At 38.0% G+C, this 24,098-nt stretch overlaps 1 protein-coding gene across 1 annotated transcript in view; it reads left to right on the top strand.

Moving 5' to 3' along the window:
• The window catches only part of Smap1 (small ArfGAP 1), a 99,577-nt gene that overhangs the window by 48,224 nt on the left and 27,255 nt on the right, over positions 1-24,098 (top strand). Inside the window, exons 3-6 of the mRNA XM_036168424.1 lie at positions 265-350; positions 6,274-6,349; positions 11,085-11,165; positions 16,612-16,692. Of these exons, the coding sequence (XP_036024317.1) occupies positions 265-350; positions 6,274-6,349; positions 11,085-11,165; positions 16,612-16,692 (324 nt within the window). The remainder of the gene's footprint in view (positions 1-264; positions 351-6,273; positions 6,350-11,084; positions 11,166-16,611; positions 16,693-24,098) is intronic.

The raw sequence follows: 24,098 nt of genomic DNA, 5'->3' as shown, positions 1-24,098 counted from the left end.
TATGAAAATCCTAGGGTAAACTCTGTAGTAAATTTGATCTTAAGTTGTTAGTCCTGGAACTGGCAGCACTGTTCAAATGTTTCATTTTTGTAAATATTAGAACCACCCACAAAATGCCAGGAATTTCAGTTTTAGGAAGTAGGGAGTACAAAGAAAGGTAGGGTTGCTTTCAGAGAAAAAGACATTTGAGAAATTGTGGAGTCACATGTGTATAAGGTAAAGGATTGAATATGATGCCACCTTTTTTTTTTTTTTTTATTACAGTGCATGCAAGATATGGGAAATACTAAAGCAAGACTACTTTATGAAGCCAATCTTCCAGAGAACTTTCGAAGACCACAGACAGATCAGTATCCTTTAAATTTTGTATATTGTATGTTTAAAAAGAGTTAGCACACTTTTACTGTTAACGTTTTACATTGGTATTTAGGAAGATGTGAAGTATATCATAGTAGCATTAATTAAAGATGGAAGTTACTTGTGTGTGGTAGTGTATACTTATAATCCCACCAATGCTTGGGAGGTAGAGCTATAAGGTCCTAAGAGTTATATGCCAACTTATAGTTTTGCTACATAGTGAGAACCTGATTCATGAAAACCAGAAGTGGGGAAAGTAGCCCATGTAGATTGGTTTGCTTAGTATGTATAAGGTCCTGGGTTTGATCTCCAACTCCTAAAAGGAAAAAAAAAAGATGAAATTGACTTGCCCTAACTGCTTTGGTTTTTAGTAGTGATTATAGTGTGTGTGTGTGTGTGTGTGTGTGTGTGTGTGTGTATGGTATAGGACATAGTGATTTGATATACAAAGATAATATTTATGGTTTGAAAATAAAATGTAGTTTTTTACCAATTTGTATGGTAAAATAGTTTGTGTGACTAATTGTGGAAAAATTATCTTTGTTCACACAAGAATACAAGTTATATGTTTATTTTCATATTTAGACCTAAGCCTTTTAAGTTACAGTTGAAAAGTTAGTAATTGCCCGTAGTTGAAGGTTTTCTGTGTCCCACCTGGCCTGCAGTCAAGACAAATCTCTTACCAACAGTCCTGCAGCCTTTTATAAAATAATCACACAGAGGCTTAATATTATTTATAACTGCTTGGCCATTAGCTCAGGCCTACCACTGACTAACTCTTACATTTAAACTCAGCCCATTTCTATTAATCTATTTGTTGCCACGTGTTCTGTGGCTTTACCTGTGTGCTGCTCCATGGATGGCAGGCTGGCATCTCCTGACTCAGCCTTCCTCTCCCAGAATTCTCCTTTCTGCTTATCCTGCCTGGCTATTGGCCAATCAGCATTTTATTTATCAACCAATCAGAGCAACACATTTACAGCATACAGAGTACATCACCCATCAATTGGCATTTAGCCTTTAATGTCTCTGTTCTCCCAAGCTCTTCTGATAAATCTAGCAGTCTGAGAGGCAATGCCACTTCTGTCACAGAAGGGTCCTCGGTAAACTGGGTGACACCTTTTTCCTGTAAAGGCTATGAGAGCAAAGTGGCCAGTGTGAGGAATGCATGCTCCATTAAGCTTATATATAATATGACAAAATTTCAGTTTGTGGGGCATATGGCAGCAGAGGCTTTGCAAAGGCATGGATTCATATTAAAGGAATTAGTATCATGTTTGACATCCTTTGGTTGTCCTAAGAGATTGAAGCTTTGAAAAACCCATGGAGGATTGTGAAGCAGGAGAAATAGTAGAGCTACAGTAGCTTATACTACAAGCAGAAAGAAAGGAGGAGATCCTGGAGACAGAGGCCATGGAAAACACCAGTACAATAGCATTGAGAATGGACAGGAGGGAACTTGAGAGTGCCTGAACAGTTGGACTGATGGAGACTGGCTTTGAGTCTGGAGAAGGCACTGAAAGGACTCCTAAATTTCTATCTTGGATGAGTTTAAAATTTTTTTGGGAAAGAAGAAATTTATTTACAGATGGAGGTTTAAGGTTGAAAATGAAAGAAAATGAACTGTAGTCCATTATTTGGGCAGAATCAGATGCCTGTTAGACATGTACATGGCATTATCATTTTATACGTGGAAATTCTAGTCTGGACTCAAGAAGACAAAGAGATGTAGATGGAGAGACAGTGGTACATACTCTTCGTTGTTCTTATCATTTGTGTTGAGACTCTGGAGTGTTCTTTCCTTCTCGGAAAGGGAAGGCCTATGCAGACCCTGAAGAATAGCACATATTAGTAGAAGAAATGTAGACAAGTAAACACATGAGAATCTGACATAGCTGTAGCCAGAGATAATTAGTGATATTTCGAGTCAATACCACTTTTCCCAAAGCATTTACTAAACTGGATCATATTAATATGAGGTATTGATCTTTTACTGTTTACAAAAATATAGTTTCATAGTTGTTGAAAAGTGTTTAGAGAGGGACATTGTCTAAACATATGTGAGAGACGATTACTGAGGTTTTGGATATAAGATGACAGTCCATGAGCTTAGCCAGCATCTGGCTTTATAGCCTGAAGAGAAAGGTCAGGGACTGTAGTTGCAGCAACTCAGGAGGCTGTAATGTGGGATTACTTGAGCTTGAACTCCATAAGGAGGTCTATCTCAGAAACATTTGTCATCATGGTTTTTGCTCTGAAACACTGATTTAGAGCAGTGGTTCCCAGCCGTCCTAACGCTGCGACTCTTTAATACAGTTCCTCATGTCGTGGTGACCCCCAACCATAAAATCATTTTCTTTGCTACTGTATAACTGTAATTTTGCTACTGTTAAGAATTGTAATGTCAGTATCTGTGTTTTCTGATGGTCTAAGGTGAAAGGGTCATTCACCCCCTGAAAGAGGTGGCGACCTTCAGGTTGAGAACCACTGATTTAGAGAGATTAATAAGAAAATCAGTTTTGCCTTCCTTCCGTCTAAAGCTTAAATCTCTTTGAAAAACATAACATCAGGACGGGAATTACAGCTCAGAGAATGTTTATCCGGTAGCATGCCTAAGGCCCTGGATTGGAGTCCCAGGGGAATCAAAAAGAAAAAGAAAAAAAAAAAAGCAAAGAAAAGGAAGAAAGCAAGCCAGGCTAGAGAGATGACTCAGCAGTTAAGAGCACTGGCTACTCTCCCAGAGGACCTGGTTCAGTTCCCAGCACCCACTGGCAGTTTATAACTGTCTCTAACTCCAGGGGATCTGATACCGTCTCCTGGACTCCATGGATACAAGGTAGGCAAGTGGTGCACAGACATGCAGGCAGGCAGAATACCCCTACATTAAAACAGAGAAAGCTAAGAAAAGTAGCCTCAGAAGACCAGACCAGCAGCAACTCACTGTGTCAAGGCTCTTATAATGCTTGAAACACCCAAGGCTGACTTTGGTTATTAAAAAGCCTTACATTTCTTTACCTTTATAGATTTAAATACAATTTTATAAGAGAATTAAATAAGAAAAAAATCAGTCTTCAAAAAAGAAAAAGAAAAAAAAGTCTTTCTTTCTTCCCAGCTGTTCGTCCGTCCATCCATCCATCCATCCATCCATCCTTCCATCTATCTTTGTAAAGCTCATGGCTCTTTGAACAAAGTCTAATATCTCTGCACTTTTGTAGATATAAATATATAACCCTAGGCAAATGGAACCAAACTGAGTTAAATTCATATAATAGGAGCCTCATTACATTCTTAACAAGATTTATTGCTTTTTCAAAGTTTTACAATTTACAAAGGTTGTACAAATGATGCCGTAACTGTCATTTCTCATGTGAGATGTGGTTAATTATAGGCTGCATGTACTAGTGTACGGCAAAAGATAACGCTTTACATTATTAGGATATTTTGTCTTATTTAAATATTTTAATTACTTTGGTTCCATGAGCTCTGTTGTACACTAGAACTCATCAACAGTCTCCTGATCTCCAAATTTATTGGCTTTGTAGCCATTTCGCATGTGTTTAAACTTAATTATTAGCCAACACTTTTACAGTAGTTGCTATTTCCTCCTCTACTGTAGATTGTATCTTTTAAAAGCGTTCCCATTCACAATATTTTTCTATTAGTTTTGAACTAAAATTTAAAATGGCACTGTTCTTACTTTGTACTTCACAGAGACTGACATTTAATTCTTAAAATAATTCAATAAATGTTGTTTACATTTTAAAGCTGATGAAACTGAGGCACGGAATTACATAAAAATAAAAACTAACTTCATTTATTGATTGTTTAAATATTTATATGTATTCTCAAAACTCTGAACAACCTGTGATGCCAGCATTCTCATGTGTTTTGTTTTGTTTTGTTTTTTAAGTTTTCACTTGATAATTAGTTAGCTCGAAAGTTAAGGAAAGTTAAGTACTACAAATGTGGCATTATATTGGAAACTATTTTTGGGAGTTAGCCATTGGCAATCAGTAGACGTTTAATGAAAGTTTCTTTTGAAAATGCTGAGAATGGCAGTTTCTCGACAGTTCCTTCTTTAAATATGTTCCAATGCTTTATTTATTGAGTATCTGTGTCCATGTGTGCAGTGGGTGCGGGTGAAGGTCAGAGGACAGCCTGCTGGGATTGTTCTTTCTTTCTACAACCTGGGTTCCTGGCATTGAACTCAGGTTGTTGGGTTGGTGGCAAGCATTCTTACCTGCCAACTCATGTTGCTGGCCCTTTATATCCATCTGGGTTGTACTTTGTTCAGAGCATTAGAATAGAATTCATGAATGACTTTGAACCAAAGATCTGTTTCTACATATGAACTTCAGTTAGAATCCAGCCATACCTACTAGTTACAATTTTCTGTGACTACATGGAAGCTTTTAGATGTAGAGTTGAGTAGTTAAAACAGATCTACTCTTGGGAAAATCCTAAAATACTTATCTGCTCCTTAAAATGTACAGATCTCTCGAGTTTAGTCATTATTTACTTTAGGTAGAATTAATCATGAAAAATTGGCTTGCATACATATATTTTCTTTACTTTCTTTTCTTTCTTTTCCTTCCTTCCTTCCTTCCTTCCTTCCTTCCTTCCTTCCTTCCTTCCTTCCTTCTCTCCCTCCCTCCCTCCCTCCCTCCCTCCCTCCCTCCCTCCCATCCCCTCCCCCATCCCCTCTCCTCCCCTCTCCTCCCCTTTTCCCTTCCTTTCCCTTTTCCCTCCCCTTTTCCCTCCCCTTCCCTCCTTCCTTCCCTCCTTCCCTCCTCCCCTCCTCCCCTCCTCCCCTCCTCCCCTCCTTCCTTCCTTCCTTCCTTCCTTTCTTCCTTTCTTCTTTCTTTTTTTTGAGACAGGGTTTCTCTGTGTAGTTTTAATGCCTATCCTGGATCTCGCACTGTAGCCCATGCTGGCCTTGAACTCAGAGATCCTCCTGGCTTTGCCTCCCCAGTGCTGGGACAAAGGCGAGTGCCACCACCACCCGACTTTTTCTCTCTTTCTGAGTGTTTTTGCTTTAAGGGGTTCATAGGCACTGAGAGCAACCAAAGCTGGCATAGCCCTTCTTTAAGTGATTTCCTTGGAATTGAAAAATATTTTTTTCTAAATAGTTTTCTGTTGATAAATAAGAAGGCTTAATGATTTCACCAGTCTTAATCCTTTATTTTTATAAAATAGTATAAAACAGATGAACTTGGTGACTGTGTGTAATTTTTTTTTTATATTCCTTACTACTTAAATAATTCCTGAGAAGCTTTCTTGTTATAAGTGGAAACCTTAGTTTTAGCTACTAAACTTCTGCATTCCTCACCTTTGAAAGGAAAAAAATTGGGCACTATTTTAATAAATAGGAAATTCTGAGTTTCCCCCATTTATGATATAGCTGGTAAGGTAGGAAAAATAGTCATGTTGGAATCAGCTACTTAATCTACTTAATCTTCCTGGGTTGCTGATTGTTCATTTATGTTGTGAAAATACATAAGTCAATTAGCTGGGTTTTGGGAGGAATTGAAAGAATCAGTGTACAGCATGCAGCATGCACTGTTTGGGATATTCTCAGTACTGCATGGATGCAAGTTTATTGCAAGATGAACCTAAGCTAAATTGAGAGCTGGGTGATAGAAGTGGTGGTAGAGTTGGAATTAAGAATTATACTGTTGTTTTTCTTTCCAAGTTGGGATGATTTGTTTGTTTGTTGTTTTTGAATGAATTTTCCTGAAATAAATGCACTTTCAGTGAGAAAGAAAGAAAAGTATGATATAGACCATGTACATAGTAGGATGAGAAAATGAAGGTTGGGGAATAGAAAAATTAGTGTGGGACTATTGGAGAGGAATGAATAAAGGGAAATATACACTTGATGGAATTCACTTTTTTCCTTAAGTTATCTGTTTTCAGAGCAGTAGAATTTTTCATCAGAGATAAATATGAAAAGAAGAAATACTATGATAAAAATGCTATAGCTATTACAAATGTAAGTAAAACCTTCATCTTTTACCAATTAATATTTGTTAGGTAGATTTCAAATGTTCAACATACAGCTCATTTCGTTTATTGTAAAACATATTAGTTGCATATGCGTGGCTATTTAAATATTGGGCTTTTTTTTTAGTTACATAATGATGAAAACTTGTAAAGTAGAGTGGGTTCAGCTTATTTGACCTTTCATTGAAGCAATTAATTCTATAATTAAAAAGAAGATAAAGCCACCAGTTCAAGAATAAAAGAGGAAGACATAAAAATTACTTTGCAATTCTAGAAATGAATGCTAAAGAAAACTTGTAGTCTGGTTTTCTGCTAGAATTTTGTTGGGTCTATTGAAACATGAATCCCAGGAGTATATTAATGCTGGGCACTCCCTTTGATTATTAACAAGCATATTTAGTTGTTACTTCGCTGTTGGAATAAAATATATTAATCACCTGCCTCTATGTAGTTTTTATTTCAGATTAAAATTTTCCTTCTCAGTTAATTATGTAAGGCTAGTTGCCTTTATAGTTGAAATCAATGTTTGGCCTTTGATTTCTTATTTGAATAAGCAAGCATTCAAGTGGTTCATCTTGTGAAGTCATTTGTCAGGCAGTTCTGAGATAGTAGTTTCCATCTCATTTTGCATGTAAACCAGCCTTTTGCTTCGGTTCTGTTCAGTTACTTTTCTTTTGCTGTGGGGAAGCACCCTGACGAGGCAACTTACAGAAGGAACAGTTTATTTGGGGTTTAATTTACTACTCAGTTCCAGCGGCATTGAAGTCCATCACCACACTAAGAAGTGTGGCAGCAGGCAGGCAGGGTAACTGGAGTGGAGGCTGAGAGCTGAGGCTTACATCTCACACTCCAAAAGGAAGCAAAGAGAGCAAACTGGAAATGACACAGTCTTTAAGATCTCATGACCATACCGCCTAAGCCTCCCCAAGCAGCTACCAGCAGGGAACCAGGTGTCAAAATGCCTGGAGTTAGGGAACTGAGAGAGTCCTTGTAGTCCTTCGAACTACACCGTCAGTGGGTGGAATAGACAGAAGCTGTTGAAGGCTAAATACAAATTAGTGTTGGGAATGGTACTTACAATGTGCTTGAATGAAGACTCCATTAATCTGTAAGTGAACTAACTATATACATAATGGATTTCATATAAAATATTAAATTATTTAGAATATTTTATAAAACATACTGCTTTATATTAAACTGTGCATGTGAAATTCTAAACTTTTTACTTGAATTTGTATTTTTTATTCTCAGCAAGTTGGAAATTAGGATTATGTGTTAATTTGTAAGAGGTTTTTTTTTTTTTTTTTTTTTTTTTTTTTTTGTTGTTGTTGTTGTTGTTTTTCAAAACAGGGTTTCTCTGTGTAGTTTTGGAGCCTGTCCTGGAACTTGCTCTGTAGACCAGGCTGGCCTCGAACTCACAGAGATCCTCCTGCCTCTGCCTCCCGAGTGCTGGGATTAAAGACGTGTGCTACCACTGCCCAGTTATTTTGTAAGACCTTTATCTTTGGATGAAAACTTTTTTTTTCCTTTTTATGTATAGATGTGGGCTGTTGTGATAATTTTTCATTCATAGGAAATGTAGTAAAAATAGAGTGTTTAGGATTAAATGTTATGGTATTTGTAACTCATTTTTAAATAGTTCAGTGAAATCTGGAAGTTTGCATGTGTATGTGCATGAGTGTGTCTAAAGAATAAATATGGTGTGTTGTTAACATGTGATGAATATTAATGTTTGTATAATATAAACATTATAGGCACTCTATTTTTCTTTTTCTTTTTTTTTTTTGTAGATTTGGAAGTAAAATATTTTGAAGTAAAAGATTATATACTCCCAAGTTTGTATTAGTAATGAAAATCCAGAAACATTTATGAAAGTTATTTACATGTAACCCATGCTCAAAGTCAGCTAGAATACTCAGTAAAGGTTATACCAGATTTTAAAAATCTGAGACAAAATATGAGTGCCTTCTATCTAAGTTATTTCCTGAAGGAAGTGGGCAATTTGGACACTAGTTACATTAGTTGTGCTCTGATCAAGAGCTATCTTGATGACTGTTGAGTTTTATGTGGCAGTAACTCCTGTGTTAAATAGCTCTAATTTGTCTTAATGTCTTATTTTTATAATTTTATCTGTCTCCTGTTTCAGATGTTATTTCAAATGTTGTCAGGGTGTGCTACTGCTTTTGATTTGTTTCTTATTTTAAGAGATCCTATTTCCCCATCTAAGTCTTGACTTTCTGGAACATATTTCCAAATGTGACAACAGACAAAGCAGTGAAGTGCAGTGAAACAGTAGCAGTGAGCTTTGTTGTTTTCTAAAGCAGTGGATAGACCACAGCTCAGTGTACCTGTGCGCATCATCATAAGAGACTGAGAGAAGCCAGTGTGGAGTCAGCTTCATTGCAGGGATACTTTATATTCTGTTGTAAGGAATGCCTTCAATAGGCTGCCATGGTGGTGCTTACTGACCTGTAATCTTAGTGTAAAGCAGTGGTTCTCAACCTTCCTAAATCTGTGACCCTTTAACAGTTCCTCACGACCTCTGTGAAAGGGCTGTTCAACCCCCAAGGGGTCGCAACCCACATGTTGAGAACAGCTGGTCTAGAGGCTGAGGCAGAAGGATCCCAAGGTCAAGGCCTGCCTGGGTTACAGAGTGAGTTCAAGGCCAACCTGGGCTATGTATAAAACCCAGTCAATAGGAATCAATGAATACTTGGATTCCTAGAAAAAGCCATGTCAAATCAAAAGGAAAGAACTAATAAAAGTGTGGGCCTTTCACCTAGTGTGACTAAGAAGAACAAAGGCCTTTAAGTCAGTAGAGGCAAACTAGAGACCTGAGACCAGGAGTTGAGGTGACTAAACAGCAGAGTGTAGGCAGAGCAGGGAAGGAAAGCCGTAGGAGAGGTGGGATCCAGTTAGGGAATTTGGACTTTGTCCCTGTGTAAATTAGCCAAGACCAGATTTGCATGGGAGAGTAACTCAGTGTAGAGAAAGGATTTGGGGTGGGGGAGTCGGGACTGTTCCAGGAGACGGTAGCACTCTCTTACTGTAGGGTAGTTAGTGAGCTATGAGAAAGAGATGGTTTGAGAGATGTAGAACTTTAAAGAGTACCCACTTTGTTTCTTTTGGCCTCTCTTACCCTCCTGAAGAACTTTTATAAGTTGTCTTTTTGTTTCTTGATGTTCTTAATACCACTCTCACCTTTTGTATTTCTGTGTTCTGCTTTTTTACAAGTTTGTACAAGGAAGTTTTATGATACAAGGTACTTTATTAATTGATTTTGTGTTTTAATCCCCTTTTTCATGAAAATTTCTATATCTCCAGGAACAGCCAGCTTTAAGTTGGGCTCTAAGGTACAGTTTGACCAGATTCTCTCTCTCTCTTTTAAACAACGTCTCCTTAGGTAGCTCTGTCTGGACTGGAATTCACAAAAATCCAGCTGCCTTGGGTCCTGAGTGCTGGGTATGCCACCACTCCTGGCTAGTTTTCTTTCTTTCTTTTTTTTTGGGGGGGGGGGAGCTGAGGATGGAACCCAGAGCCTTGCACTTGCTAGGCAAGTGCTCTACCACTGAGCTAAATCCCCAACCCCTAGCTTGACGTTTTCTTAATGGAAAATTTACCTTTCCATGTGCTGTGCATTTTCTTGTATGGGAGGCTTGCTTTAATGTTAATTAAATGTTTAGTTTACATAGTTACAGCAGAAACACCATGCAAGGGGAAACAAGTGTCCCAAGAGATACAAGAGCACAGTCATGGTTAACCAGAAGGTTGAAGGAGTTCTTTTGACACTGCAGCAGCCCATCTAGAATAGCAGCTCTAAATCCCCATAGGCCCCACCAGTAAGACAGGGAAACAGAGAGATGCCAGCTTTGTGGCTCCAAAGAGCTGGCATGTATATTATAAACATTCAGTTTACGTTGTTTGTGGTAAAGAGAGCAGTAAGACAATGCTTCTGTTGAAGTGATCATCCATGCATGTAGGAATTGGATAGGAAGATGTGTGTAAAGCTTCAGGTGAATTTCATTTTTGTGTGTAAATGGCCGCCGTGTGTGTGTGTGTGTGTGTGTGTGTGTGTGTGTGTGTGTGTGACAGTGTCAGTGCTTTGGGGTAGCCCAGCGAGTGCTGCCCTGGGGCTTGTGTTTGCATGCCCATCCTCATGGAGGACATGAATAAACTACTTTGTAATAACTCTGCGGCTACCCAGCTATTCCATTAACCCAGTCTTTTTCTCAGTCTTTGTTTCTGTTTTCTTAAACAGCAAGTTAAAAATTTAACTTTTACTGTTTCCTCTGTTTTATTTTCCATCTTAAAGTTATTATCAGTAAAAACAAATTTTTCACTCTTCTACTTTACATGAAACTTTTTCTTGCTCCAGTGTACTTGAGTTTCAGTAGTAACCTTGACTGAAAATGAATTATCAGAGAAAATTATACTTCAGATAGTTTTGCTATGATCTTATCTAAATCTAGTTTAAATTTTGTACAGTATTAAAATCTATTTTTATATATACATATATATTACTCTTTACTGTGTTTTTAAAATATTTCACGTGGACATTGTTTTTAAAACATACTTATTCTTGATGGCACTATTTTACTTTGTTAAAAAGTCTTTAAACTACTTTTATCAGAAGTATGTGAATGTTTGTTTCTTTCTGGTGTTTGTCGGTTTTGATTACCACCTTCTCTTGTTTTTCCCTCCTAACTTTGCATCTGCACATCTAGATTTCCTCCTCTGATGCCCCTCTTCAGCCTTTGGTAGCTTCTCCTTCTCTGCAAGCTGCTGTCGATAAAAACAAATTAGAGGTATAGTAATGTTTTCCACATGTGCATTTGTAGTGTTCATTGATAGGTGGGTTCTCATTGATAGGATTTAGAAACACTGGTAGAAATCATGTTTTGAATGATATGCAGAATGAAAAATGTCAAATATTTTAACTTACTGAATCTTGTCATATGCTATTGGCATGAGTAAAGAGTTTTGTTACATATTGACAAAATTTCAGAGTGACTGATTTTGGGGCTATTATATGTAGCCATTAAGCAATTTTTTGTTGTCATATTTATTACTACCTCGTAGGAACTAGCTTTAAGCTAGATGAAATTTAAGGATACATTGTTATTGAATTCTCTGACTCTAGGTCTTTGGTCAAAAATCTTTTCTGACTATGATGCTGTTATTATAAGCACTTGAAAACTGATGTCAAATTTCTTTTTGAAGTAATATCAACTGTCATAGAAAAATTATGTATTTTATGGGATTGCGAATTTAGAACTGTCTGAAGATTTTTAGAGTAGAATCTGCGTGGAGGTAGTAAGATATAAGTTTTTTTTTTTTTTTTTTTTTCCGAGATAAGGTTTCTCTGTAGCTTTGGAGCCTGTCCTAGAACTCACTCTATAGATCAGGCTGGCCTCGAACTCACAGAGATCCATCTGCCTCTGCCTCCCCAGTGCTGAGATTAAAGGCGTGCGCCACCACCGCCTGGCAAGATAAGTATTCTTATGTCTTGTATTATGTATTCTTCAAGTCTTGTGTGCACATATTTCAGAGTTTTAATTTCCTTTGATTCTACCTTTTCTTGTGTCTACTTCTTGATAACTGGCATGCTAGACTTGTGGGACACAAAGACAAATAATGTATCTGTGCCCTTGCGGACTTTATGGTCTAAAGTGGGGGAATAGGTAGCTAGCTATACAGCTGTTTATAATGCAGTCTGTTTATGCTGTGACTGAGATAGCTTTGTACTACTAATATAGATGGTTTTATACTCTTGATTAGGCATTAGCTCTAAGGATCAGGAGGTATTCCAGGTAGAGAAAGCAGTTTGTGACAAAAGTATGGCTGGAGTACTGTGTTTAAGGACTGACAGGTTAAATGGTGGGAGGAAATAGGAAGGAGAGGGAGAGAAGTGTGGGGGAGGTCTGAAGAACCACTGAAGGAGACTGATCTTCTGAAGGCTCTGATACTTTAGCCTTGAGTTTGAAGGGAAAGGGAGCAAAGGATCATTTTTTAACACTGTTCTCCTGGCTCCTCCCTGGGGAAGTGAATTTTGTGGTAATGAGTGGAGAAAAAGGCATAAGAACCAGGCTTAATCTAGGAATAAAATGACAGAGACATCTGCTAAAGTTGGACAGAGAAAAGAAGAGTGTAGTTTTGAGAGATTGTAAGGTAGACCCTCTGGTGTTTAATAACTGGTGAGCTGTGGGGGTGCTTTGGAAGCCTTCTCCTTCCATTTCCGACTTCATCATTTCCATGTAGATAAGGATCTGATTTGAAGAGAAACATGGAAAAGGAGATGAGTTCAAAGCTGGGCATGTTAAGTATGAGGCTACGATGCCTAGTAGATATTTGGACATGGAGATTTACAGCTCAGAGATACAGAGGTACGAGAGGTGGACTCTCAGATCTGAATAGTGTGCTGAACCACCCAAGAAAGCCATTTCCATGAGAACAGCTGAGAGTTTTCAGCACCAGCGGAGTTCCTGAGACTGAAATTGTGGAGCACACAGTGCAGGGTTAAAAGTGAACAGGCTCTGGTAATTCAGTGTTCAGCTTAAGTTCTGGAGGGCCTCTGCGCTTCTCTCTGTTTTCCCTCCCCTTTTCCACCTTCCTTTCCCTTTTTTGACACAGGGTTTCAGTGTAGGTCACAGTGACCTTGAACTCCTGATCCTCCTCTGGAGTTTTGGGATTACAGGTGTGTGACCCCATGCTTGACTCTTTTCCTTCCTTCCTTCCTTCCTTCCTTCCTTCCTTCCTTCCTTCCTTCCTTCCTTCCTTCCTTCCTTCCTTTCTAACAGCTTTTGATTCTCTGGGTAAGAAGAGTCATCTCTGGGTCAGACTCTGACCCTGGTTTAGAGCCCACACTGTTAATGTTGCTTCCAATCCTGAGTCATTATGCCGTGACTGCAATAAGCTGTATTTCATTGGCTGAAATTCTAATATTAAAGGGAGTCAAGTCATGCTGCTTTCCCCCTATTAAATGTAACTAAATACATTTATTTTGGGTGATTTCATATGTGCTCACCAATCATAGTGATTAAATTATGAGCCTTTTTCATTAGTGATGTTTTCCTTGAAAAGTAACTTTGTTTCTGTAGGCGGCTGTATCAAAACACCATGTGTTATGTGGCTTATGAACAACAGCAATCTGTTTCTCACAGTACTGGAGGCTGTAAAGTTCAAGACCAAGGCCCTGTGCCTTGTGTGGGCCTACTTGCTTATTCATAGAATGACACCTTGCTGTTATCTCACTTGGTGGAAATGGGTAAGACTCACTCTGGGTCCTGTTTTATAGGAACACTAATCCCAGTCATAGGGGTTCTACTCTTGTGACCTCATCACCTCCCAAAGGCCCTCAACTCTTCATACTGGCTCTCAGTGTTGGGGTTTTAGTTTCAACACATGCATTTGGAAGTGGCCACAGACATTCCAACTGTAGCAATAACTAACAGCTCTAAGAAGTTAAGGAGCAGCTTACTTAGCTTATTAACATGGGTCAGCCTTTCTCACTAAACCTTACTAATTATATCTAGGAGACATTTTATAATTTATAAAGGATTTTTGCTCATTTTATTTTTCTTATAAAGTAGGGATAATTACTCACTTCATGAAGTTGTTGTGAGGATGAAATGAGTTTGGAATAGTGTCTACGTAGCAGTAAAGGTTCAGTAAATATCAGCTGTAACGTAAGGACTAATAAATAACAGGTGACGGTAAAGCTCTGCTGTGCTGCAGTGAGCAGTGAGACTTGAATGCTTGGCATCTTCAGTCCATCAGCACAAAGGGATACATACCGAGTAGTTGTTGGATTTTGAGTATTACTTTCCTAGGTTTTTCGTTTCTTCATTTGCAAGAAAATAGTCATGATTGTAGTTGCTTTGGACAGTTTTTGCAAAGATTAAATTAGACACTAAGGAAGAAGTATGTATTTTAGAAGTGAAGGTTTGGTTTGGGTTATGGTTGAGTCAGATATAGATGATGCTTCTAGTTGACCCCAAAGAGCTTAAATTTTACTTCTAATCTTAAGTTCCAAGAAGTTGGGCAGATATAAACGTATTCTGAGAAATAACCTACTTCCTAGATGCTCTTCTGTTTGTTCTAGACCATTTTGATATACTCATTTGGTAATTAAAATCAACTGCTCTTTGTACTTTTGCATTATAGGTATTCAGAAGTACAGCTTTATGTTACATTTACTTTGTTCTTGAAAAGCATGATGGAAACAAATGGTTTGAGAGAATTGTTGTCCTAAGAAGCCTTAAATATAAGTTTTTTATCTAGATTGTTGTAATTTCCTTTTCCATTGCTATGATAAATACCATGACCAAGAGCAACAACCTAGGGAGGAAAGGGTTGATTTTAGTTTGCACCTCTAGGTCACAGTTCACTATTGAGGGAAATTGGAGCAGGGACTGAAGTAGAAACTCCAAGCAGAACCCCTGGAGGATGCTACTTGCTTTCTAGGTTGCTCATTGTCTCTGCTTTCTCTTGTAACCTGGCCTACCTGTAGGGATGGTACCCCACAGTGGGCTAAGCCCTCCCACATCAGTCAAGACTATTTCTCATAGACAGTTGAAGTTCCCTCTTTGCAACTAACTGTAGGTTGTTTCTAGTTGACAATAAATACTAATATGCAGATTCTAGAAATTTAGCCGCCTGTTCTCATTTTGCTACACATACACTATTTGTTGGTGTCTGTATACAAATGTACTCACCAACTTACTATTACTCTCACTGTTTGCCAGTAAAAGGAAATGTTAACAGAAGTGCTTTAGAATTTTGCTGCTATTCTTAAGCTTATAATTGAAGGCACTGCTGTTTATGCCATAAAGATATTTGCTATGATTTTTTTTTTAATTTGGGGCCAATGCTGAGTGTTTCTTTTTCTTCTTTTATATTTTGCTGCAAGTGCTGAAATTGAAAATAAATTTCTCATATTGGTGTCCTGCTTTATACTTTACAGTATTCTGAGGTTTTTAATACTTTTTAAAAATAAATGTACATTAAATTTATGTTGACTGTGAATACTTATAAGCAATCACTGTGTATGTATTATGTATATATCTGTCAAACTGAGTGTTAATTGTCACTTCCAAAGCTCATAACTTACTCTTTTAATCACTTCATTCTTTCTGTTTAAAGGTAATTAGCATCCCGATTTTCTACTTATCATCATCAATTTTGTGTTTTTGTGCATGTATGTGCTCTAAATTATTATTTTTATAATTTTATACTTGTATTCATACCTTCAACTATATTTTTTGTCTTTTGAACTTTATATGAATGGTTAAGTCCATTGTAGTTCTTAGTTCACACTGTAGCCTAGGAATTACCACTGTTCTTTTTACTGATTTATCTGTGGCAGGTACAGATTTGGTCTTTAGGTATTTTGACTAAGTTTAATGTATTCATCCTTTTATCTTTCTCTCTTTATCTGTCTTATATCTCTCTCTTTCTCTTCCCCCTCCCCTTTTCCCTCCCCTCGTCTCTCTCCTCTCTCCCTTCCCCCCCCCCCCCCCCCCCCTTTTGTGACCTTTAAGATTTGTAGTTACTGTTTTTAATTCTCCTTGGAGAATTATAATTTACCCCAACTACTTACACCAGTCATTTGGCTCACGACCCATGTACTGTCCTTAGTTGTTGTTGTTGTTGTTGTTTTTTCTTCTCTGAGCTGAGGACCGAACCTAGGGTCTTGCACTTGCTACCACTGAGCTAAATCTCCAGACCCTGTCCTTAGTATTTTTAATGAAAAAAAATCTTTATATTTGTTTTTAAAAACATTAAACTATGATAGTGGCCTGAAAATATTTTGTGGTTACTTTTGAAATTAGGATGATTTTAACTCTTGTGTTTTTCTGATAGGGTGTTACTTTATCCAAATCACAAAGAAAGTCAGTTGTGTTGGGCGAGCACTTGAGAGGCAGAGGCAGGCAAATCTCTTGATTAACAAGGCAGCCTGGTCTATAGGTTGAGATCTAGTATATCCAGGGCTACATAGTAAGACATTGTCTCAAAAAGAAAAAAGAAATCCACTTTTGAAGTTTTGAATAATCCTCTGTATTGTCATTAGCATGTAATGTAACCTCAATGAAAAAAATGAAATTGCTTTTGACTTTCAGATTTTAGTAGCATGTGGTAATGCAAGCACTTGATATTTCTGTCATTCTCAAATGATGATTTAAACTAGTAAAAATGAACCAAAAGTTTCTGTTGTAAAAAGTAAACTTATGAAAACTTTGGGCTATGTTTTAGAAAGAAAAGGAAAAAAAAAAGGAAGAGAAAAAGAGAGAAAAGGAGCCAGAAAAGCCTGCCAAACCACTAACAACTGAAAAGGTAAAATTTCTTTTTAAAAAATAATCTAAGATTACGATCTTATTATATGGTTATATTAAAGACTTTCTGGTTATTTATGAAATGCCAATTATTAGCTTTTCAGCAAGTAATTTATGCAGTTAATCCTCCCTACTGAGTATAACCTTCTGAACTCTCCTACTAGATTTCTAGTCAGTTATAAATGTGGGTTTACATCATTTGAGATCCTCGTGAAACAGGTATTCTCTGCATGGCCCCGAGAATGGTGACTTTAGCTGCCGTGTGAGTGAGACTGGGGTTAAGTTTACAAAATGAAGAGATCACACGTGACAGTTGAGAGAGGATTCCATGCTTTATAACATATGAGCTAGATCTTGAAGCATGAAGCAGGAAAGATGTTAGACTAAAAGGCAGCCTCAAGATGGTCTTGGAAACCATAAATAAACTGTGAGTTTGGACACATTTGTGTCTGTATATGAGGAGTAGTGAGAAGTAAGGCCAGAACGGTCGATTGAATTCACATAGTAGGTATTTACATATTCTTCTGGTTGAGGAGTGGCTCTGGAATACACTTTGTTCTTGATTTCTCTCTTTCCTTATCCCTCCCTTCTATAGCTCAGGTCAACTCAAGGTCCTTTCTTTAGTTTTGAATTACATTTGTTGTGCTGTGTGTGTGTGTGTGCTCTAGCAAGTGTATGCATTTGCACCGGGGTGTGTGGAGGTCAACGGACAACTGCTGCGGTTGGTTCCCTGATTCCACCCTGTGGGTTCTGGGCATTGAACTCAGGTCAACCAGACTTGGAAACAGATGTCTTCAGCAGACATCTGCTGTGCCATCTCATTGGCTCCCAGGCTACATGCTTAACTCCTCCCTCCTCAGCCTCTGAGTGCTGGGCTGATCCATAGGTGGCCCCTCACCTGGCTAATACTGGAGTTTCTAAAGGACGTGGTGTCCTAATTTAGAGATATTCTTTTGCAAGATTGTTTTGGCAGTAGTATGTAAGAAAGGTGTGTTAGATAAGCTAGAGTTAAGGAGAATATCATGTTTGTAAAGGATTTGGGTGTAAATTATGGTGCCTTGATTTTGAATATGTTTTATCATATGTGTGGAAACATGGAAAGACAATGATTAATAAGGCAATATCCTTGATTTTACCTTTTGAAAATTTAAAAATCAACATTATTGAGGCATAAATGACATGTGTCAGTGTTTATTTATTTATAGGGCAGAATAGAAGTATATACTGGTGCTTTGTGTTGTCATGAATTGGAATGAGCTCTCAAATAGTTATAGACTAGTCTTGATCTTTATATCCAATATATATATTCCTGCTTCTCAGAGTAGCAATCAAGATTGTCTACCGTCTGACCTCTGCTTCCTAGCTTTCTCCTTTAATTCTTGACACCATTTAGTTTTGTCCATGGCCACATACCTCTACTTTCTGTATCCATTGAGTTATTTGCCAAGGTTGTCTTTCCTCTTGGCTACCTTTTGCCTTAGATAGCTTCCCTTCACCCTTCCCCTATAGCTCCTCTTCATGTTCCAATAAGATAGCATTTTCTTTTTTTATTAAATTCTTTTAATTTTACAGACCAACTACAGTTTCCCCTCCCCACTCCTCCCATTCGCTCCCCCTCACCTCCCTTCTCTCCTCACCCCACTTCTCTTACATCTCCATTCAGAAAGAATGAGGAGGTCTCCCTTGGGGAGTCAACAGAGTATGGCATATCCAGTTGAGGCAGGACTAAGCCCCTCTCCCTGCATCAAGACTGGGCAGGGTATCCCACCATAGGGGATAGGTTCCAAAAGGCCAGCTCATGAGCCAGATAAAGGTACTGGAGCCACTGCTAGGGGCCCCACAAATAGACCAAGTTACACAACTGTCACCCACCTGCAGAGGGTCTAGGTCGGTCCCATGTAGGATCCCTAGCTGCTGGTCTAGAGTCCATGAGCTCCCATGAGCTCAGGTCAGCTGTCTATGTGGGTTTCCCATCATGATCTTGACCTCCCCATGCTCATATAATCTATCCTCCCTCTCTTCAACTGTACTCCTGGAGCTTGGCCCAGTGCTTGGCTGTGGATCTCTCCGTCTGCTTCCATCAGTTACTGGATGAAGGTTCTATGATGACAATTAGGATAGTCATTAGTCTGATCACAGGAGAAGGTTAGTTCAGACTCCCTCCCCACTATTGCTTAGGAGTCTTAGCTGGAGTCATCCTTGTGGATTCCTGGGATTTTCCCTGGCACCATGTTTCTCTCTAACCCCATAATGGCCACCTCTATCAAGATTATCTTTCATTGCTCTGCTGCTGTGAATATCGCTCTGTATAAATAAAATGCTGTTTGGCCAGTGGCCAGGCAGGAAGTATAGGCGGGACAAGAGAGAAGAGAATTCTGGGAAGTGGAAGGCTGGGGGGGAGACACTGCCAGCCGCTGCCAGGAGAAGCAACATGTAAAGACACCGGTAATCTACAAGCCATGTGGCAAAGTATAGACTAACAGAAATGGGTTAATTTAAGATAGAAGAAATAGATAACAAGAAGCCTGCCACTGCCATACAGTTTGTAAGCAATATAAGTTTCTGTGTGTTTACTTGGTTGGTTCTGAGTGTCTATGGGCCTGGTGGGTGAGAGAGATTTGTCGTGACTGTGGGCCAGGCAGGAAAACTCTAACTACACTCTGCCTTTCCATCTCTTTCCCAGCTCAACCATTCCCATTCCTCATATTCCCATCCTCCATCCTCTCCCTTCTAGATGCCCTCCCCACCCCCAGTTTACCCAGGAGATCTAATCTATTTCCCCAGGGTGATCCATACATCCCTCTTAGGGTCTGCCTTGTCACCTAGTTTCTCTGGGGCTGTGGACTGTAACCTGGTTATCCTTTGCTTTATATCTGCTATCCACTTCTGAGTGAGCATATACTGTGGTTGTCTTTCTGGGTCTGGGTTACCTTACTCAGGATGTTTTTTTCTAGTTCCATCCATTTGCCTGCAAATTTCATGATGTCATTGTTTTTCTACTGCTGAGTAATACTCCATTGTGTATATGTACATTTTCTTTATCCATTCTTTGGTTGAGGGGCATCTAGGTTGTTTCCATGTTCTGTTTATGAACATAACTGAGGAAGTGTCCTTTTGGTCTGATTCAGCATCCTTTGGGTATATGCCCAAGAGAGGTATTGCTGGGTCTTGAAGTAGGTTGATTCGCAATTTTCTGAGAAACCGCTATACCAATTCCTAAAGAGGCTGTACAAGTGGAGGAGTGTTCCCCTTACTCCACATCCTCACCAACAGAGGCTGTCATTAGCATTTTTGATCTTAGCCATTCTGATCGGTATAAAGTGATGGTATCTCATAGTTGTTTTGACTTGCATTTTCCTGATAGTTAGGATGTTGAACAGTAAAGAAGTAAAGTACACTTCTTTAAGTGTATCTTGGCTGTTTGAGATTCTTGTGTTGAGAATTCTGTTTAAATCTGAGCCCCATTTTTTAAATTGGATTATTTGGTATTTTAATGTCTAGCTTCTTAAGTTCTTTATGTATTTTGGAGATCAGTCCTTTGTCAGATGTGGGGTTGGTGAAGATCTTTTCCCATTCTATAGGCTGCTGTTTTGTCTTATTGACTGTGTCCTTTGTCTTACAGTAGCTTCTTAGTTTCAAGAGGTTACATTTATTAATTGCTCTCAGTGTCTGTGCTACTGGTGTCATATACAGGAAGTAGTCTCTTGTGCCAATGCATTATAGCCTACTTCCCACTTTTTCTTCTATCAGGTTCAGTGTAACTGGATTTATATTGAGGTCTTTGATACACTTGCACTTGAGTTTTGTGCATGGCAATAGATGTGGATCTATTTGCATTCTTCTGCATGTTGACATCCAGTATGACAATGCCATTTGTTGAAGATGCTTTCCTTTTTCCATTGTATATTTTTGGCTTCTTTATCAAAAGTCAGGTGTGTGGTTTAATGTCAGGGTCTTTGATTCAATTCCATTGATCCATGTGTTGGTTTTTATGCCAATATCAAGCTTTTTTTTATTTTTTTTTATTACTACAGCTCTTTAGTAGAGCTTGAAGTCAGGGATGGTGATGTCTCCAGAGGTTGCTTTATTGTACAGTATTGTATTGGCTATCCTGGGCTTTTTTTTTTACCCCCCATATGAAGTTGAGTATTATTCTTTCAAGGTCTGTGAAGAATTGTGTTGGGCTTTTGATAGGGAGATTGCACTGAATCTGTACATTGCTTTTGGTAAGATGGACATTTTTTACTATGTTAATTCTACCTATCCAAAAGCATGAGAGATCTTTCCATTTTCTGCTATCTTTTTTACTTTCTTTCTTCAGTGAGTTAAAGTTCTTGTTATATAGGACTTTCACTTGTTTGATTAGATTTACCCCAAGATATTTTATGTTATTTATGGCTATTGTAAAGGGTGTTGTTTCTCTGATTTCTTTCTCAGCCCATTTATCATTTGTATATTGGAGGGCTACTGATTCTTTTGAGTTAATTTTGTATTCTGCCACATTACTGAAGGAGTTTATCAGCTGTAGGAGTTCCCTGGTAGAATTTTTGGGGTCACTTGTGTCTACTATCATATCATCTGCAAATAGTGAAAGTTTGACTTCTTCTTTTCCAGTTTATATCCCCTTGATCTCCTTTTGTTGTCTTACTGCTCTAGTTAGAACTTCAGGTAACTATTTTGAATAAATATGGAGAGAGTGGACAGCCTTGTCTTGTTCCTGATTTTAATGGAATTGCTTTCAGTTTCTCTATTTAATGTGATGTTGGCTGTTGGCTTGGTGTATATTGCTTTTATTATGTTTAGGTATTTTTCATATGTTGAACCATCCTTGCATTTCTGGGATGAAGCCTGCTTGATCATGGTGGATGATTTTTTTTTTAATGTATTCTTAGATTTAGTTTGCCAGTATTTTATTATTTTTGTATCAATGTTCATGAGGGAGATTGGTCTGTAATTCTCTTTCGTTGTTGCATTTTTGTGTGGTTTGGGTATCAGGGTGACTGTAGCCTCATAAAAAGAATTTGGCAATGTTCTTTCTGTTTCTATTGTGTGGAACAATTTGAGGCCTATTGGTAATAGTTCTATGAAATTCAAGTAGAATTCTGTGGTGAAACCATCTGGTCCTGGGATTTTTGGTTGGGAGACTTTTGATGACTGTTTCTGTTTCTTTAGGGGTTATTGGTCTATTTAAATTGTTTATCTGATCTTGATTTAACTTTGGTATATGGTACCTATCCAGAAAATTGTCTATTTCTTTTAGATTTTTCCAATTTTGTGGAATACAGGTTTTTGAAGTATGACCTGATGATTCTTTGGATTTCCTCATTGTCAGTTGTTATGTCTCCCTTTTTATTTCTGATTTTGCTAATTTGGATGCATATTCTCTCTCTCTCTCTCTCTCTCTCTCTGCTTTTTGGTTAGTGTGGATAAGGGCTTGTCTATCTTGTTGATTTTTCTCAAAGAACCAACTCTTTGTTTCACTGATTTTTTTGTATTGTTCTCTCTGTTTCTATTTTATTGATTTCAGCTCTCAATTTGATAATTTCTTGGCATCTATTCTTCCTGGGAGACTTTCCTTCTTGTTCTAGAGCTTTCAGGTGTGCTGTTAAGTCACTAGTGTGAGATTTCCTCAACTTCTCTATGTGGGCATTTAGTGCTATGAATTTTCCTCTTAGCACTGCTTTCATAGAGTCCCATAAGTTTGGTTGTGCTATGCATTCATTATCATTGAATTCTAGGCAGTCTTTAATTTCTTTATTTCTTCCTTGATGCAGTGGTGATTCAGTTGAGCATTGTTCAGTTTCCATGAGTTTGTAGGCTTTCTGTAATTTGTGTTGTTGTTGAATTCTAACTTAAACCATGGTGATCCGCTAAGATACAGGCGGTTATTCCAACTTTTTTGTATCTGTTGAGATGTGCTTTGTGACTGAGTATGTGGTCAGTTTTAGAGGTTTCCTGAGGTGTTGAGAAGATGGTATATTATTTTGTGTTTGGATGAAATGTTCTATAGAGATCTGTTAAGTCCATTTGAGTCATAATATCAGTTAAGCCCCTTATTTCTCTGTTAAGTTTCAATTTTGCAGATCTGTCTAGTGGTGAGATTGGGGTATTAAAGTCTCCCACAATTAATGTCTGGGGTTTGATGTGTGAATTAAGCTTTAGTAATGTTTTTTATGAATGTGGGGCATAAATGTTCAGAATTGAGACTTCATCTTGTTAGATTTTTCCTGTGATGAATATTAAATGTCCTTCTCTGTCTCTTTTAACTAATTTTAGTTTGGAGTCTATTTTGCTAGATATGAGGATAGCTACACCAGCTTGCTTCTTAGATCCATTTGATTGGAAAATCTTTTCCCAACCCTTTACTCTGAGGTAATGTCTGTCTTTGAAGTTGAGCTGTGTTTCTTGTATACAGCAGAAGGATGGATCCTGTTTTCCTATCAATTCTGTTAGCCTGTGTCTTTTTATAGGTGAATTGAACCCATTGATATTAAGAGATATTAATGACCAATGACTCTTGATTTCTATTATTTTTTGGTTTCATTGTTGTTGGTAGTGTGTGTGTGTTTCTCTTCTTTGTGATTTGCAGGTGTGAGATTATCTATTGCCTATGTTTTCATGCTTGCAGCTAGCTAGCTTCCTTGGGTTGGAGTTTTCCTTTTAGTACTTTCCGTAGGGATAGATTTATGGATAGGTATTATTAAATCTGGTTTTGTTCTGGAATATCTTGTTGTCTCTGTCCTATGGTGATTGAAAGTTTTGCTGGGTATAGTAGTCTAGGCTGACATCCATGGTTTCTTAGTGTCTGCAAAACATCTGTCCAGGACCTTCTGGCTTTCAGAGTCGAATGTAATTCTGATAAGGTCTGCCTTTATATGTTACTTGGCCTTTTACCTTTGCAACCCTTAATATTTTTTCTTTATTTCTGTATGTTTAGTGTTTTGATTATTATGTGCGAGGGAACTTTTTCTTTGGTCCAATCTCTTTGGTGTACTGTAAGCTTCTTATATCTTCATAGGCATTTCCTTCTTTGAGCTGGAATTCATCTCCTCCTATCTGATCTTTTCATGGTGTTCCAGACTTCCTAGATGTTTTGTGTTAAGAATTTGTTGGATTTAACATTTTCTTTGATCAGTGAATCTATTCCTCTATTGTATCTTCAACACCCGAGTCTCACTTTCATCTCTTGTATTCTGTTGGTTATGCTTGCATCTGTAGTTCCTGTTCATTTATCCAGATTTTCTATTTCCTGAATTCCATTGGCTTGTGTTTTCTTTATTGCCTCTATTTCAATTTTCACGTCTTTAACTGTTTCCTTCACCTGTTTTATTCCATGTTATTTGTTTGTTTGTTTGTTTGTTTGTTGCTTGGCTTTCTTGGCTTTAAGGGATTTACTGATTTCTTCAA

Source organism: Onychomys torridus, chromosome 18 (genome assembly GCF_903995425.1).
Source record: "Onychomys torridus chromosome 18, mOncTor1.1, whole genome shotgun sequence".
Lineage (NCBI taxonomy): Eukaryota > Metazoa > Chordata > Mammalia > Rodentia > Cricetidae > Onychomys > Onychomys torridus.
The sequence above is the reverse complement of the archived record's forward strand: the minus strand, read 5'-3'. Positions and strand labels throughout refer to the sequence as shown.